Raw genomic sequence first — 17,096 nt, 5'->3', positions numbered from 1 at the left:
ATTAGCTGTTCTATCCACCTGATTCCCAGAGTAGTGCCAACATAGAATTTTCTCCTTTACTTGGCATTACAAGTTGCACGATTGTATACTGAGCTCACAGAAAAAACACAACCACGATCATAACGGTACAACTTTTAGTGTTTTGGGGTTTTTTTATCTGCGTTGTCTTGTGCAGTGCTATATGATATTTTATAGATTCATACACACTTCGCAATCCAGGCTAAAAGCTCAGGCAAATTGATAATAAAGTGAAATAAGACAGTCCCTGCATCACCTTGAACAGGAGGTGACTGGCAACAGGTGGTGGGTCAATGAGAAGAATGAAGAGGACACTGAACACAGGATGGTCCCAGTCCAAGCAGAACCCTGGAGAGCGGGGGAAGGGGGTGGGGAAGAGGAGGCAAATGGGAAGTTAAATTTAGCCTGCAATGATTTCTAGCCCCTGGGAAAAACAGTTGCTTTGTTCTATTGCCAAAAGGCAAATCGGCATCAGCTTAATTTGCCTGAGTCTGCCATAAACTGCAGATGGAATCATAAAACATAGTTAGATTCAAACTAAACACATCTGTCCTAATCTAAAGCAGGTGAGGCCAGCCAGCCAAGATGCATCAAGGTATAACACTGCGCACAGATTACAATATGCGGAGGTATATTTTAGGAGCCTGCTGACAGTGAAATAAAGAACCATGAAAGCGTGTATTGTCCTATTTTCCTTTCCTGAGCCTGCCTTCTTGTACTGGTTGCCATCTTAGTTTTAAGACTCAACCAATACATCCACTGGGAAACAAACAAAGAGACAACAAAACTTGAAATCCAGAAGTCTACTGCATTTTAATCAGGATTCTTACCTAAACTGATGCTTTCTCAGATTAATTGAAATGACAGGGAATCAGAAGTCCCTACGGTACATTTTAATTAGACTTGAAATTTTAGCCAGAGAGGGTTTGTTTCTACTTAAGGTATCAGCCTACATCTGTACCACCCACTGAGATAGTGGGTGTACAGAGAAAAAAAGCAGGCTAAGATATGATGGTTTTGACAAAAGTAGCTATGTAACTTATCCAAACCAGGACAGTTTTGAGAGTGAAAGGGGACTATGGTACCCGTGGAGGTGCATGACTCCAATATCCTTTCAAGAAAGAGCAAGCTGTTTGGCTGAAAAGAATGTAATTAGCTTCCAGTGACCTTCTTCTCTAGCACTTTCATGATCCCACTTGAGCCTTATGATTGAGCCTTGAGCCTCCTCCAGCCAATGCTTGAACCCAGGAAGGGCACTAGTGCCTGGTCATTTCTGCCCTTGGGGGATTCCTCTAAAGTGTAATCTTTGCTCTGGAGCTCCCTGGTAGATTGGCTAAGACTTTGTCAAGTCTGCACTATGGACTGAGGCTCCCCTGCTCAATCCTCATTCAATAACCGCCCTCCACCCTTTTCTTTTCACAGATGTCAGATCTGCATCACAAGATGAAGGCTTTTCCTTCCCTTTTCTGCTTCCTCTCCATTTTATCTTTCCTAAGCATTACTTCTCAATAAACTTGGTGTACTCTTTGTCTTTGTGGAGAACCCAATTGACAAAGGGGTGCTATTGATAATTAGGTGTGGGGAAACAGATATATAGCACAACCTCTAATAACCCTAATTATATTAGATGGGCTCTGTTGTGCCCATCAAAACTTTGTTTTTTGCTGACATTGTCCATCTATCACAGGTACACGTGGGAGCCTTTAATCTCAGGCAGACCTTGACATAATAGACCCTAAGTGAATAAATTGGATATTCATACGGTAGTGGAAAGGACCTATCACTATTTTCCTCCTTTTTCTCTCTTGAAGAATCTTCCTTCTTTTTTCTCACTTATTTGTTAGTGTGCCCAAGGACCTCTCCTCCCCTCTCCTTTCCTCTCTGCTCCACTCCCCTCCTCTGTCCTCCCTTTAATGACTGTCACTGGAATACAGTATTCACGTCTGTACTTAACAATCCCTGTTTTAGCAAAAGCTCTCCGATTGCATATCTGCTTATTCAATAGCTTTATGAGACATTTTCGTTTTGAATATTCCACAGACTTCTCAAACACAATAATTCCTTTGACACTAAGCCCATTATATTTGCTTATGAAAGATGGCCTCGTAGTCATACAGACAGGAGCTCTAGAAATCAACCCAGATTTTTTTCTCTCCCTCAACCCCACATCAATTTGGTCACAATGTCATCTTGATTCTACCTGGTACATTTTGGTCATACCTATTACCTCTTTCCTGTGTTTCAAAAAGACACTGAGTAAATATCAATACTGGGGATAAAATATGAGTTTTCACAAGTATTAATTTCTTAGAAATAAGTAGTAAGCAAAAAGAAAGAAACAAAAGTACAAGGACAAGAGAGAAAACAGGTCAGCTGAACAGCAGCTGGTATCTACGAGATATAATGAGAGGTGAACAGATTGTCCTGTCTCATTTTGACCACAGAAGCATCATATGACTGCCACACATACCTGGTAGAAAACCGATTAAGTATTAATACCAGAAAGGGCAGCACAAGTACCAAGAAAGTTTTCTTAGGACACCAAAACTCCCCATGATGATGGGATAACCAAAGGGACCAGACATTGTGGCCTCATGTGACCTTGGGTAAGCTCACATCAGTTAATAAACTTTGCAGGAACCTGGCAGTAGGAGTGAGAGGGATCAGAATGAGAGGTCTTGATTTTGGATAAATATATATAGCTGTATTCTCCAGAACCTCTAAGATACTGTTCATCTCTTGCCTTTCTCCTGTAGAGACTGCTTCTGTCAGTGTGAATAAATCAGTATAAACATTTACAATGTTACTTGATCTGTTGAAATGGCTGCAACAACAGATCCTGGTCTGGGGAATGTAGAACTCCTCTTTTTGTAGTATGCACAATACACAGAAATATGACTGACATCTTATCAAATAAAGGTTGAGTGTTAGTACTCATCTTCATACAATGTACAGAGTTAGAAGATGTCAGTGTTGTTAGTCTGACTGTACAAAGCTGTGCTGCTTTGCTCACACCAAAGGCAGAGAGGCAGGATCACACTTTTAAACTGGTAATTGGCTCTTTCTAGAAAATCTCAACAATAATGCCTTGTTTCTAATGGGGGGTAGTGATCTGGGAGGACTTCCATTTCCTATTTTACTACCTAGTATTTATTAACTGGATTGGGTTTAAATGGTGCCTGCATTGCTTCCCCTGTCCACAGCTATCTCTAAAGAGGGTTAAGAAAATCCTCATTATTTTTTGCTGGGACTACTTCAAAAGATTAATGCTTAGTCCTTCTGCCATCAACCTAGACTACTCCATTTGATTCAACACAATGCTGCCTGAGTCATCATTCCAGAACACAAATGTGATAATATACTTTCCCATATGTAAAGTCCTTTTATGATTTTCCAGTGCTTACAAATAAACTTCAGAATTTTTTGTACAGCATACAGGGCCTTTACACTTCTGAGCTCATTTCTCTCTACTCATCATAGACGTCTATGCTTTAATTATAGTGGCCTACTTGAAGTACCTGGAATAAGCCATGATCTTTTTCCTTTGTATATGTTATTTTCTTTGTCTGGAATGTTGAGCATATACCCCCTTCCTCTTCTACGTCACCTAACAGCACTGCATCTGTTTAGAAGTCTCCTGTGGTCCTAAGATTTGGATCCTAATCACAGCTCTTATTACTATGTGCTGTAATCATTCCCATTTTTTTAATCTCCCACAGTGGGCTCTGTACTTATTGATTGTAAGGACTGTCTTAATTCTGTATGGCTAGCACTTACCTCAGTGCCTATCATAAAATGGGTGCTCAAGGAATAGATGGATGGATGGACAAATGGATGGACAAATGGAGAGATGGTTGAATGGCTCACTAGCTAAATATATAAAGAGATAGACAGATGGTCTATTGAAATATCTTTACCAGTCATCAACCTCCACTTTCAAAGGCACTCTATAGAATTCTGCCAGGATAGTCTTCTTAAAATAGATCTGACCATGTCAAAACTTTAAAATATATGTTAAAAACATTCATTGGCTCCTCATCTTACAAATTATGATGCCACTTTTTAATCTTCCCTGATCTGACATAATTATACTTTCTCAGCCATTGACAATCAAATACTCCAGGGTCCAGCCATGCTAAATTCTATAGTATTCAAAAAAAAATATTCATTCATTCATTTATTCACTTATTTCATGACTCCCTTTTCTAATATATGCTCCAGTGCTAATGTAGTATTTTTATCTATCATGTTAGTATAGCTAATGACTTGCTTTATAAATTTAACAAATATCTTAACCTCCGTTTTCATTTTTCTAAAATTTTAAAGCAATCAGTCTGGAAAAGAGGTGAAATAATTCATGGGAAAGCTCCTATAAGGGAATAAAGTTCCTAAGAAATACCAAGCAGTAAGGAAGTTGGGACCTCACTGCTTTTTTAAATTTTGAAAAGCCTCATTCTCTTTTAATCCAGGAGGTGGCACCTTCACCTATAAAGCTCCCTTAGAAACTATATGGACTTTTCTAAATCTGATCACATCCTCTTTGTGCAATAAAGCAACACCCGTGGGGGGACCTTCAAGATGGTGGAGGAGTAAGACCTGCAGAGCAACTTCTCCCCACAAATACATCAAAAATACATCTACACATGGGAACAACTCCTACAGAACACCTACTGAACACTGGCAGAAGACCTCAGACTTCCCAAAGGGCAAGAAAATCCCCACGTACCTGGGTAGGGCAAAAGAAAAAAGAAAAAACAGAGACAAAAAATAGGGACGGGACCTGCACCTCTGGGAGGGAGCTGAGAAGGAGGAAAAGTTTCCACACACTAGGAAGCCCCTTCACTGGCGGAGACGGGGGATGGGCGGGGGGTGGGTAGCTTCGGAGCCACAGAGGAGAGCGCAGCAACAGGGGGGCAGAGGGCAAAGCGGAGAGATTCCCGCACAGAGGATTGGTGCCGACCAGCACTCACCAGCCTGAGAGGCTTGTCTGCTCACCCACCAGGGCAGGTGGGGGCTGGGAGCTGAGGCTCGGGCTTCGGAGGTCAGATCGCAGGGAGAGGACTGGGGTTGGCTGAGTGAAGAAAGCCTGAAGGGGGCTAGTGCGCCACAGCTAGCCGGGAGGGAGTCAGGGAAAGTCTGGACCTGCCGAAGAGGCAAGAGACCATTGTTTCGGGGTGTGCGAGGACAGGGGATTCCTTCTCTGTGTGCCCACAGAAGGCAGAGCACCACCTAAACAAGCTCCAGAGACAAGCGCAAACTGAGGCTATCAGCTTGGACCCCAGAGATGGGCATGAAACGTTAATGCTGCTGCCGCTGCCACCAAAAATACTGTGTGCAAGCACAGGTCACTATCCACACACCCCGACCCCCCCAGGAGTCTGTGCAGCACGCCACTGCCAGGATCCCAAGATCCAGGGACCACTTCCCTGGGAGAACACATGGCACGCCTCAGGCTGCTGCAATGTCACGCTAGCCTCTGCTACCGCAGGTTTACCCCGCATTCCAATTATGACTACCATACCTCTCCCTCTCCCTGGCCTGAGTGAGCAAGAGAGCCCTAATCCTAAAGCCGCTGCTTTAACACCCTCCTGTCTGGGCAGGGAACATGCCTGAGGGTGACCTACATGCAGAGGTGGGGCAAAAACCAAAGCTGAACCCCAGGAGTTCTGCGAACAAAGAAGAGAAAGGGAAATTTCTCCGTGCAGCCTCAGGAGCAGTGGATTAAATCCCCACAATCAACTTGATGTACCCTGCATCTGTGGAATACCTGAATAGACAACAAATGTTCCCAAAATTGAGGCAGTGGACTTTGGGAGCAACTGTAGACTTGGGGTTTGCTTTCTGTGACTGATTTGTTTCTGATTTTTATGTTTATCTTAATTTAGCTTTTAGTGCTTGTTATCATTGGTGGATTTGTTTATTGGTTTGGTTGCTCTCTTCTTTTTTCTTTTTTTAAATTTATTATTATTTTTTAATTTTATTATATTTTTAATTTTTTTTAAATTTAATTTAATTTAATTTTATTTTATTTTTCGTCCTTTTTTTTCTTCCTTTTCTTCTGAGCCTTGTAGCTGACTGGGTCTTGGTGCTTCAGCCAGGTGTCAGGCCTGAGCCTCTGAGGTGGGAGAGCCGAGTTCAGGACATTGGACCACTGGAGATCTCCCGGCCCCACATAATATGTCAGTGAGATCTCTCCCAGAGATCTCCGTCTCAACATAAGACCAAGCTCCACCCAATGGCCAGCAAGCTCCAGTGATGGATGCCATATGCCAAACAACTAGCAAGACAGGAACACAACCCTACCCATTAGCAGAGAGGCTGCCTAAAATCATAATAAGTTCACAGACACCCCAAAACACACCACCGGACGTGGCACTGCCCACCAGAAAGACAAGATCCATCCCCACCCACCAGAACACAGGCACTAGTCCCCTCCACCAGAAGGCCTGCACAAGCCACAGAACCAACCTCACCCACTAGGGGCAGAGAACAAAAACAACAGAAACTATGAACCTGCACCCTGTGAAAAGGAGACCCCAAACACAGTAAGTTAAACAAAATGAGAAGACACAGAAACACACAGCAGATGAAGGAGCAAGGTAAAAACCCACCAGACCAAACAAATGAAGAAGAAATAGGCAGTCTACCTGAAAAAGAATTCAGAGTAATGATAATAAAGATGATCCAAAACCTTGGAAACAGAATGGAGAAAATACAAGAAAATTTTAACAAGGACCTAGAAGAACTAAAGAGCAAACAAACAGTGATGAACAACACAATAAATGAAATTAAAAATTCTCTAGAAGGAATGAATAGCAGAATAACTGAGGCAGAAGAATGGATAAATCACCAGGAAGATGAAATAGTGGAAATAACTGCCACAGAGCAGAATAAGGAAAAAAGAATGAAAAGAATTGAGGGCAGTCTCAGAGACCTCTGGGACAACATTAAACGCACCAACATTTGAATTATAGGGGTGCCAGAAGAAGAAGAGAAAAAGAAAGGGACTGAGAAAATATTTAAAGAGATTATAGTTGAAAACTTCCCTAACAGCGGAGAGGAAATAGTCAATCAAGTCTAGGAAGCACAGAGAGTCCCATACAGGATAAATCCAAGAAGAAACATGCCAAGACACATATTAATCAAACTATCATAAACTAAATACAAACAAAAAGTATTAAAAGTAGCAAGGGAAAAGCAACAAATAATATACAAAGCAATCCCCATAAGGTTAACAGGTGATCTTTCAGCAGAAACTCTGCAAGCCAGAAGGGAGTGGCAGGACATATTTAAAGTGATGAAAGGGAAAAACCTACAGCCAAGATTACTCTACCCAGCAAGGATCTCATTCAGGTTCGATGGAGAAATTAAAACCTTTACAGACAAGCAAAAGCTAAGAGAATTCACCACCAAACCAGCTTTACAACAAATGCTAAAGGAACTTCTCTAGGCAGGAAACACAGGAAGAGGAAGAGACCTACATTAACAAACCCAAAACAATTAATAAAATGGTAATAGGAACATACATATCAATAACTACCTTAAATGTAAATGGATTAAATGCTCCAACCAAAAGACATAGAGTGGCTGAATGGATACAAAAATAAGACCCATATACATGTTGTCTACAAAGACCTACTTCAGACCTAGGGATACGTACAGATTGAAGGTGAGGGGATGGAAAAAGATATTCCATGCAAATGGAAATCAGAAGAAAGCTGGAGAAGCAATTCTCAGACAAAATAAACTTTAAAATAAAGACTATTACAAGAGACAAAGAAGGAGACTATATAATGATCTAGGGATTAATCCAAGAAGAAGATACAACAATTATAAATATACATGCACCCAACATAGGAGCACCTCAATACATAAGGCAAATGCTAATAGCCATAAAAGGGAAAATCGACAGTAACATAATCATAGTAGGGGACTTTAACACCCCATTTTCACCAATGGACAGATCATTCAAAATGAAAATAAATAAGGAAACACAAGCTTTAAATGACACATTAGACAAGATGGACTTAATTGATATTTATAGGACATTCCATCCAAACACAACAGAATACACTTTCTTCTCAAGTGCTCATGAAACATTCTCCAGGATAGATCATATCTTGGGTCACAAATCAAGCCTTGGTAAATTTAAGAAAATTGAAATCGTATCAAGAATCTTTTCTGACCACAGCGCTATGAGACTAGATATCAATTACAGGACAAAAACTGTAAAAAATACAAACACATGGAAGCTAAACAATACACTACTAAATAACCAAGAGATCACTGAAGAAATAAAAAATACCTAGAAACAAATGACAATGAAAACATGATGACCCAAAACCTAGGGGATGCAGCAAAAGCAGTTCTAAGAGGAAGTTAATAGCAATACAATCCTACCTCAAGAAACAAGAAAAATCTCAAATAAACAACCTAACCTTACACCTAAAGCAATTAGAGAAAGAAGAACAAAAAACCCCCAAAGTTAGCAGAAGGAAAGAAATCATAAAGATCAGATCAGAAATAAATGAAAAAGAAATGAAGGAAACAATAGCAAAGATCAATAAAACTAAAAGCTGGTTCTTTGAGAAGATAAACAAAATTGATAAACCATTAGCCAGACTCATCAAGAAAAAAAGGAGAAGACTCAAATGAACAGAATTAGAAATGAAAAAGAAGTAACAACTGACACTGCAGAAATACCAAGGATCATGAGAGATTACTGCAAGCAACTATATGCCAATAAAATGGACAACCTGGAAGAAATGGACAAATTCTTAGGAAAGCACAACCTTCCGAGAGTGAACCAGGAAGAGATAGAAAATATGAACAGACCAATCACAAGCACTGAAATTGAAACTGTGATTAAAAATCTTCCAACAAACAAAAGCCCAGGACCAGATGGCTTCACAGGCGAATTCTATCAAACATTTAGAGAAGAGCTAACACCTATCCTTCTCAAACTCTTCCAAAATACAGCAGAGGGAGGAACACTCCCAAACTCATTCTACGAGGCCACCATCACCCTGATACCAAAACCAGACAAAAATGTCGCAATGAAAGAAAACTACAGGCCAATATCACTGATGAACATAGATGCAAAAATCCTCAACAAAATACTAGCAAACAGAATCCAACAGTACATTAACTGGATCATACACCATGATCAAGTGAGGTTTATCCCAGGAATGCAAGGATTCTTCAGTATATGCAAATCAATAAATGTGATACACCATATTAACAAGCTAAAGGATAAAAACCATATGATAATCTCAGTAGGTGCAGAAAAAGCTTTCAACAAAATTCGATGCCCATTTATGACAACAACTCTCCAGAAAGTAGGCATAGAGAGAAGCCACCTCAACATATTAAAGGCCATATATGACAAACCCACAGGCAACATTGTTCTCAATGGTGAAAGACTGAAACTGTTTCCTCTAAGATCAGGAACAAGACAAGGTTGCCCACTCTCACCACTGTTATTCAACATAGTTTTGGAAGTTTTAGCCACAGCAATCAGAGAAGAAAAAGAACTAAAAGGGATCCAAATTGGAAAGAAAAAGTAAAACTGTCACTGTTTGCAGATGTCATAATGGTATACATAGAAAATCCTAAAGATGCTACCAGAAAACTACTAGAGCTAATCAATGAATTTGGTAATGGGCCAGAGTACAAAACTAATGCACAGAAATCTCTTGCATTCCTATACACTAATGATAAAAAATCTGAAAGAGAAATTAAAGAAACACTCCCATTTACCATTGCAACATAAAAGAATAAAATACCTAGGAATAAACCTACCTAAGGAGACAAAACACCTGTATGCAGAAAACTATAAGACACTGATGAAAGAAATTAAAGACAGTACAAACAGATGGAGAGATATACCATGTTCTTGGATTGGAAGAATCAGCATTGTGAAAATGACTATACTACCCAAAGCAATCTATAGATTCAGTGCAATCTCTATCAAACTACCAATGGCATTTTTCACAGCGCTAGAACAGAAAATTTCACAATTTGTATGGGAACACAAAAGACCCCGTATAGCCAAAGCAATCTTGAGAAAGAAAAATGGAGCTGGAGGAATCAGGCTCCCTGACTTCAGACTATACTACAAAGCTACAGTAATCAAGACAGTATGGTACTGGCACAAAAACAGAAATATAGATCAATGGAACAGGAGAGAAAGCCCAGAGATAAACCCACACACATATGGTCACTTTATCTTTGATAAAGGAGGCAAGAATATACAATGGAGAAAAGACAGCCTCTTCAATAAGTGGTGCTGGGAAAACTGGACAGCTACATGTAAAAGGATGAAATCAGAACACTCCCTAACACCATACACAAAAATAAACTCAAAATGGATTAAAGACCTAAATGTAAGGCCAGACACTATAAAACTCTTAGAGGAAAACCTAGGCAGAACACTCTATGACATAAATCACAGCAAGATCCTTTTTGAGCCACCTCCTAGAGAAATGGAAATAAAAACAAATATAAACAAATGGGACCTAATGAAACTTAAAAGGTACACAGCAAAGGAAACCATAAACAAGATGAAAAGACAATCCTCAGAATGGGAGAAAATATTTGCAAACGAAGCAACTGACAAAGGATTAATCTCCAAAATATACAAGCAGCTCATGCAGCTCAATATCAAAAAAACAAACAATCCAATCCAAAAATGGGTGGAAGACCTAAGCAGACATTTCTCCAAAGAAGATATACAGGTTGCCAACAAACACATGAAAGGATGCTCAGCATCACTATTCATTAGAGAAATGCAAATCAAAACTACAATGAGGTATCATCTCACACCAGTCAGAATGGCCATCATCAAAAAGCTACAAACAATAAATGCTGGAGAGGGTGTGGAGAAAAGGGAACCCTCTTGCACTATTGGTGGGAATGTAAATTTATACAGCCATTATGGAGAACAGTATGGGGGTCCTTAAAAAACTAAAAATAAAACTATCATATGACCCAGCAATTCCACTGCTGGGCATATACCCTGAGAAAACTATAATTCAAAAGGAGACATGTACCACAATGTTCATTGCAGCGCTATTTACAATAGCCAGGACATGGAAACAACCTAAATGCCCATCGACAGACAAATGGATAAAGAAGATGTGGCACATATATACAATGGAATATTACTCAGCCATAAAAAGAAACGAAATTGAGTTATTTGTAGTGAGGTGGTTGGACCTAGAGTCTGTCATACATAGTGAAGTAAGTCAGAAAGAGAAAAACAAATACTGTATGCTAACACATATATGTGGAATCAAAAAAAAAACGAAAAAGGTTCTGATGAACCTAGAGACAGGACATTTATAAAGACGCAGACATAGAGAATGGACTTGAGGACACGTGAAGGGGAAGGGGAAGCTGGGACGAAATGAGAGAGTAGCATTGACATATATACACTACCAAATGAAAAATAGATAGCTAGTGGGAAGCAGCTGCATAGCACAGGGAGATCAGCTTGGTGCTTCATGACCACCTAGAGGGTTGGCGAGTGAGGGTGGTAGGGAGGTGCAAACGGGAGGGGAAATGGGGATATATGTATACATATAGCTGATTCACTTTGTTATACAGCAGAAACTACCACAACATTGTAAAGCAATTATACTCCAGTAAAGATGTTTAAAAAATAAATAAATAAAGGCACACCCGTGACTCTCTGAAGCCTGTTTTTCACTCCAGACTTAATCAGTGCTGCTTTGTGTATTTTAAGGCTGCTCAGGGATAACACCCTTAAGATTTCTAGAATTCCTTTTTTATTTGAGAGATTCTTTCAGGCTACACCTGAATTATATGAAATGTTTTCACAAAGGTCTTGTAGCTACATCCTTCATTTTATATTTATGTTGAGGCCATCTTTCTGACAAAGCTCTGGATTTGATCTTTCACTGGTTTGAGAGGCTGGAGTTGAGAAATTATTTTCTATAGCGAGTCCTGGTGCCTCTCTATTCCTTTTCTTTACTTTCAAAATCATCAGTTCTTTATTTAGCATGTCTCTTTCTTGTAGTGCCTTATCAGATACAGCTATTAAGAGTCAAGTGACACTTTAACATTCTGCCTACAAATCTCATTACTCATATACAAAAGTTTATTAGGTACATTCTCTATCAACCAAGTATCCTCAGGTGATAGTTTTACCAACTGCTTCTCTCTGTATAGCAGGGAGAGCCCTTTTTCTAGCCTCCTGTAGCCATTCTTTCAGTGCCTTTCCGGATTCCATCTGCCACCAGTATCAAAGCCAAGGCCACATATTTTAGGTTTTTGTTACCGCACAACTTATTTCTCTTTCCTCCCATGTTTCTCTCAACTCTCTCAAGCAAGAGAGAGATTTTATTCTCAGGGCGGTTGCAGGGTTCTAAGAGAGGAAGCAGAAATATTCAAGTGTTTTTTCAAACCTCAGCTGACTTCAGGTCTCCTAACATCCTATTGGCCAAAGCAAGTCACATGGACAAGCTCAGACTCTAGGGATCAAGAAATAAACCCCACCCCTTTATTGAGAGAAATTGCAAAGTTACAGAGCAAAGCGTGTGGATATAGATAGGTTATTTATTGGAATAATTAATAAACCAGTCAACCACAGATATTTCAGTTAATCTTCTTTAACAAATTAGACAATATTTACATGTAATGAAGGGACCCAACCTGAGTTAATCGCTTTTAGTATGCAATTCAGTATGCAGTGTTTGAATCGTAAAATTTAATTTTTACCATGTTACATATCCTCTCTCTTAGAAGCACATGGTTTCAAATGGGTCTTGCCTACCTTACCTGTAAATCTAAATAGTATGGTGACTTTACCAAAGGAAGATGAGTGGGGTATGTGAAATAGTACAGTTCACTGCCTAAGGCAAGAAAAGTCAATATCTGTTTCTTTGTTCCTCAGGTGATATTTGTGATCACAATCCGTGTGAAAATGGAGGTATCTGTGTGTCAGGATTGTCTGATGATTCCTTTTCCTGCAAGTGCCCAGATGGCTTCACAGATCCCAATTGTTCTAGTGTTGTGGAGGTTGGTAAGTGTAAGATTTAAGCATTTCAATAGTTATCCTCTTTGTTTTCATGAGTGACTGACAAATTTGGCTGTCAGTGCATTATGGGTACTCTGTATAAGATTCTTATGTGTTGCTAATTAGTTTACTCCTCTGTAGGCCTCTCAATTTTAACATTTTTATTTTATATTTAAAGTATATTTTTATTCATAGTGCTCTCAAAAAATTTAAAAATATATTTTAGTGATTAACATTATACTTTAAAGGCACTACATGTACTACTGAATATAATAAATTTATTTTTCTAATATTAATATACATTTAAATTTTATTTTCACTGGAAAGCAATTCCCAAGTCAATTTATTCAAGTTAGATAGTCACTCTGAATAAAATAGAACTTATTTTAGTGATTGAAAATATTCATCAGTATTTTGAAGCTGTTCTAATCATTACTTTTCTGAGACTATAAATACATGATGAAAGAAAAAATATTCCAGCTGCATTGTTCTTCAAAGTCTCAAAAACATGCTTGGCAAATATTAGTCAGTGATCACATTTCAAAATGTTTTTCATCTGTGAAGTACTTCATTGGCATATATAGTTATGGATTCAGGGTAGCTTCCATAATTTCCAAATAGTTCTCCATTAAGAAGATATCGGTACTTTAAATAATTTAGCACTACATAAATTTGTATAGAGATTTTTTTCTCTGATTAAAAGTAATACCATGGTTAAGTTGGAAGAAAAATTTTTTCATGTCAGTACAAAGAAGAAAAAAGTGAACTATAACTGTTCAATATAGGAAAACCAAACATGTATTGGATTAAAGTTCAGTCAGCCAGCATAAACCTTGGAAAAGTCAGAGATGTCCATAGCTTTTCAAAAATAGTTTTGAAGAAGAAAAGTAGTTCTGTCTACAGGAAGGGATCAGTGTGAGTTACTCACCATTGTATCTAATGCACCTAACTAGTTCCTTTATGTGTAGTAGGAGCCCAATACCCAATAACTTGGTTGAATGAATGAAAGAATAATTAAATAAAACCACTAACTAGCCATTTTTGGCCACTATTAATTGCATTTTAGTGTGCTTTATTTTTTAAATGTGTTTTACTTGTATTTTTATGTTACATTGGTATGAACGTATTACATTCGAAAAAGTTAATTATATTATTGCTGAAAAGTACTATGTTCATTTGATTCATTTCAAAGACAATTCTCTTTTAAGGCTTTTATTAACTTGCTGCTATTTTAGGGGATTTGATTCAGTGCCATAGAAATAAAACTGTTGTAACCACTTTGACCAAGTCTCCAAATATGTACAGTGAGTTTCAGAGTTTAATATGAGAATTCTATCCTCACAAAAGTCTATATCTCTGAAGAAAATTAGGATGATAAATATTCCCAACAGGAATATATGAATGGAATAAAAATTTAGAGTTATATTTTAAGCCCACTGACCCCAAATCGGCAGTGCCTTAGATTTGTAGTATATAATGTTTTTGTTGCTACTTTGTAAGAGCCAAATCTGGAACTGAAGAGTCAAATGTGTTTAAATAATTAAGAAACCAGTATCTTTATAGAATTTTGAAGTAAATACTTGGATACTTCGGGCCATATTTTTAAACATTAATTCAACATTTGTCATTTTATCAGAAGAATGATACTATAGGCTGCAACACTTTAAAAACTAAACATACTGCCATATTCCTCTTAGTTCAATGAGACTGAGAAATCAAATGCTTATAGAATTAAGTTTTCTTAGATTCATTATTCTCTTATTATTAAAACACCTCACATTTCTTCTACCTCTTTGTTAACTCTTGCATATAATCAGGGAATACTAAGTATTTATTGAATAAAAATACTTAATAGCAATGCCTTTAATATCTAGCCTACCTTATTTTTTTCGTGTCTTTAAAACTAATTATTGGTACAAAATATTTGAACATTAGATCATTAAAGACAATCCTGCCTTTTTAATTTTAAAAAATCTACCACTTTTCTGGAACATTTCTGGGACATTGCTGTTGTTGTTTCCCTGCTGTTGGGTAGCACCAGTGCAGAAGAGCAGAGTGTAGTACTAGAATGTTATACCAGAAAAACCTCAAAAGCTATAGGTATTTTGATGTGATATCATAAAAGACAAAAGAGTTGAACTGTCACCATTGCTGTATTTTTACTTTAACATTAATCCTTGCAAAGATGGAGATATGCTGCTAGCCTTTTGAACCATATATATTTTGTGATTATATGAAGTTCTAAATCACCTTATTAAAACGTGCATTTTGATCTAACTTTAAAAATTATTATTACTCTATTTATTCTACAATCAAAAATATGCTCTATTGTAGTGCATTTGGAGAGGGGAATTTCAAACATATGCTACTCTCAGAGATAAAAGTTGATTCTTGATTTTACCTCAAACTTCATTACTTTGCAGTAGCCTTATTATAAGTTCTTGATGCTACTTATTTCAAAGAGAGCCTCATCCATTTTTGGACTTTTACTCTTCCCTCTCAAAGCATCTAGTGTCAGGTAAGCACAAAACACTTTACTCCCTTTGTGACCAATCCTCACATCACTTACATTCCTATGCTACCTGTGGAAGTTTGGAGAAATTAACTTGCTCAGATTTGTGAACTTCATTCACTAGGCAGCATTGCTCTTCTTTGTACTTAATTCTTGATCTGGCTGTGTACTCCAATATCCATACTTTATCTCTCTCTATCACTCCCTGTCTCTTTGTCTGCCCCCCCCCAGCACACACACACATCCCCCTTATACAGACATACCTACAGACCGTGATGTTCTCAGCCTCTCAGAGTTATGAAAACTCACTTCTGATATCCACAAAAGGCAATAGGAAAGCATCTCTATGAGCAAAGGAAAGGAAAAAAGCCTAGTTGGCATCCTCTGATTTGAAGACATCAGCCAGATTTACCAGTGTTTGCATAGACATGCAATGGACAGTGCCACCTTCTCCAGGGGACTGCTGGATAAGCACCATGTGGTTAAGACCCTAATTACTTCCCAGTTACTTGCTCACGTTCTTGAATGGCACTGTGTAGTTTGGAGCCAAATGTTGACACATTTATTTCATAGAAAAATTTCTATTACTAGTGAACATTCTAGCATTCATATATGGAAACCTTGGGAATTATTAAATTGTCCAAGTTCCATGGTAGAATTCTCCTCTGTATGCTATCGGAGTATTTCTGTAAACTAATAACAAATATAAATTTTAAAACTCAATTGCATAGTATATTAATGCAACCAAAGAGGACAGAGTAAGTGATTGACTTTAAAAAAAAATAAAATCTTAGTTTTCATTTATTCTTAAACAAATATTTATTTAGCACTGACTAAGTAGTAGTTACCTAATGGTAGAGATGCATTGGTAAACAAATTTACAGGAATTACTGTTTATCTAGGAAAGCAGATAAATAAATAAGTAGATAAATATGATGGGTATTGTGATAGGAGAAGTAGATGGAGCCATTAGAATATAAAGCAGGTGTCCTCTTTTAAGCTAGGTGTCAGAGAATGCATGCCTACCTGAAAAAAATAATATTTTGACATAATTCTAAAAAATAATTTTAATCTACCAGGCAGAAAGCTAAAAGTAGTCCAGACAGAGGAAATAATTTTTAGGAAAACCAGGATATAAGGAAAGTCATAATTCCATGAACTGAAAGGAATTTACTGTGGCTTAAAAGGGGAAAGACATGATGGCCATTAATGAGTCTGGAAATGGTGATGGTGGCAGATTCTGCAGGGTTGCATGATGTTTTGTGGAATTTGGACTTTGTTCTAAGAGTAATAGAGAGGATTTGTACTTTTAGAATATCACTGTCACTGCAATATGGGGAAAAAATTAGAGCAGAGTATGGCAGGGGACAATTTGTAGGCTACTGCAGAGACCAGGTCAGACTTGATGATCTTAGCCTGGGTCAGTGTAATAACAAAGAGGATGGAGAGGAGAGAGTCAATAAGTATTTAAAGGATACAACAGATAAATTTTCATGACTTATAGGGTTACTGGATAAAAGGGGTTTG

The 17,096-nt window shown here is 38.0% G+C and overlaps 1 protein-coding gene across 2 annotated transcripts in view; it reads left to right on the top strand.

The window, feature by feature from the left end:
- Window positions 1-17,096, top strand: part of EDIL3 (EGF like repeats and discoidin domains 3) — a 437,617-nt gene that overhangs the window by 121,295 nt on the left and 299,226 nt on the right. For both annotated transcript variants that reach the window (XM_061187979.1, XM_061187978.1), the window contains exon 2: window positions 12,935-13,063. In XM_061187979.1, the coding sequence (XP_061043962.1) occupies window positions 12,935-13,063 (129 nt within the window). The remainder of the gene's footprint in view (window positions 1-12,934; window positions 13,064-17,096) is intronic.

This window comes from Eubalaena glacialis, chromosome 4, assembly GCF_028564815.1.
Source record: "Eubalaena glacialis isolate mEubGla1 chromosome 4, mEubGla1.1.hap2.+ XY, whole genome shotgun sequence".
Classification (NCBI taxonomy): domain Eukaryota; kingdom Metazoa; phylum Chordata; class Mammalia; order Artiodactyla; family Balaenidae; genus Eubalaena; species Eubalaena glacialis.
The sequence above is the reverse complement of the archived record's forward strand: the minus strand, read 5'-3'. Positions and strand labels throughout refer to the sequence as shown.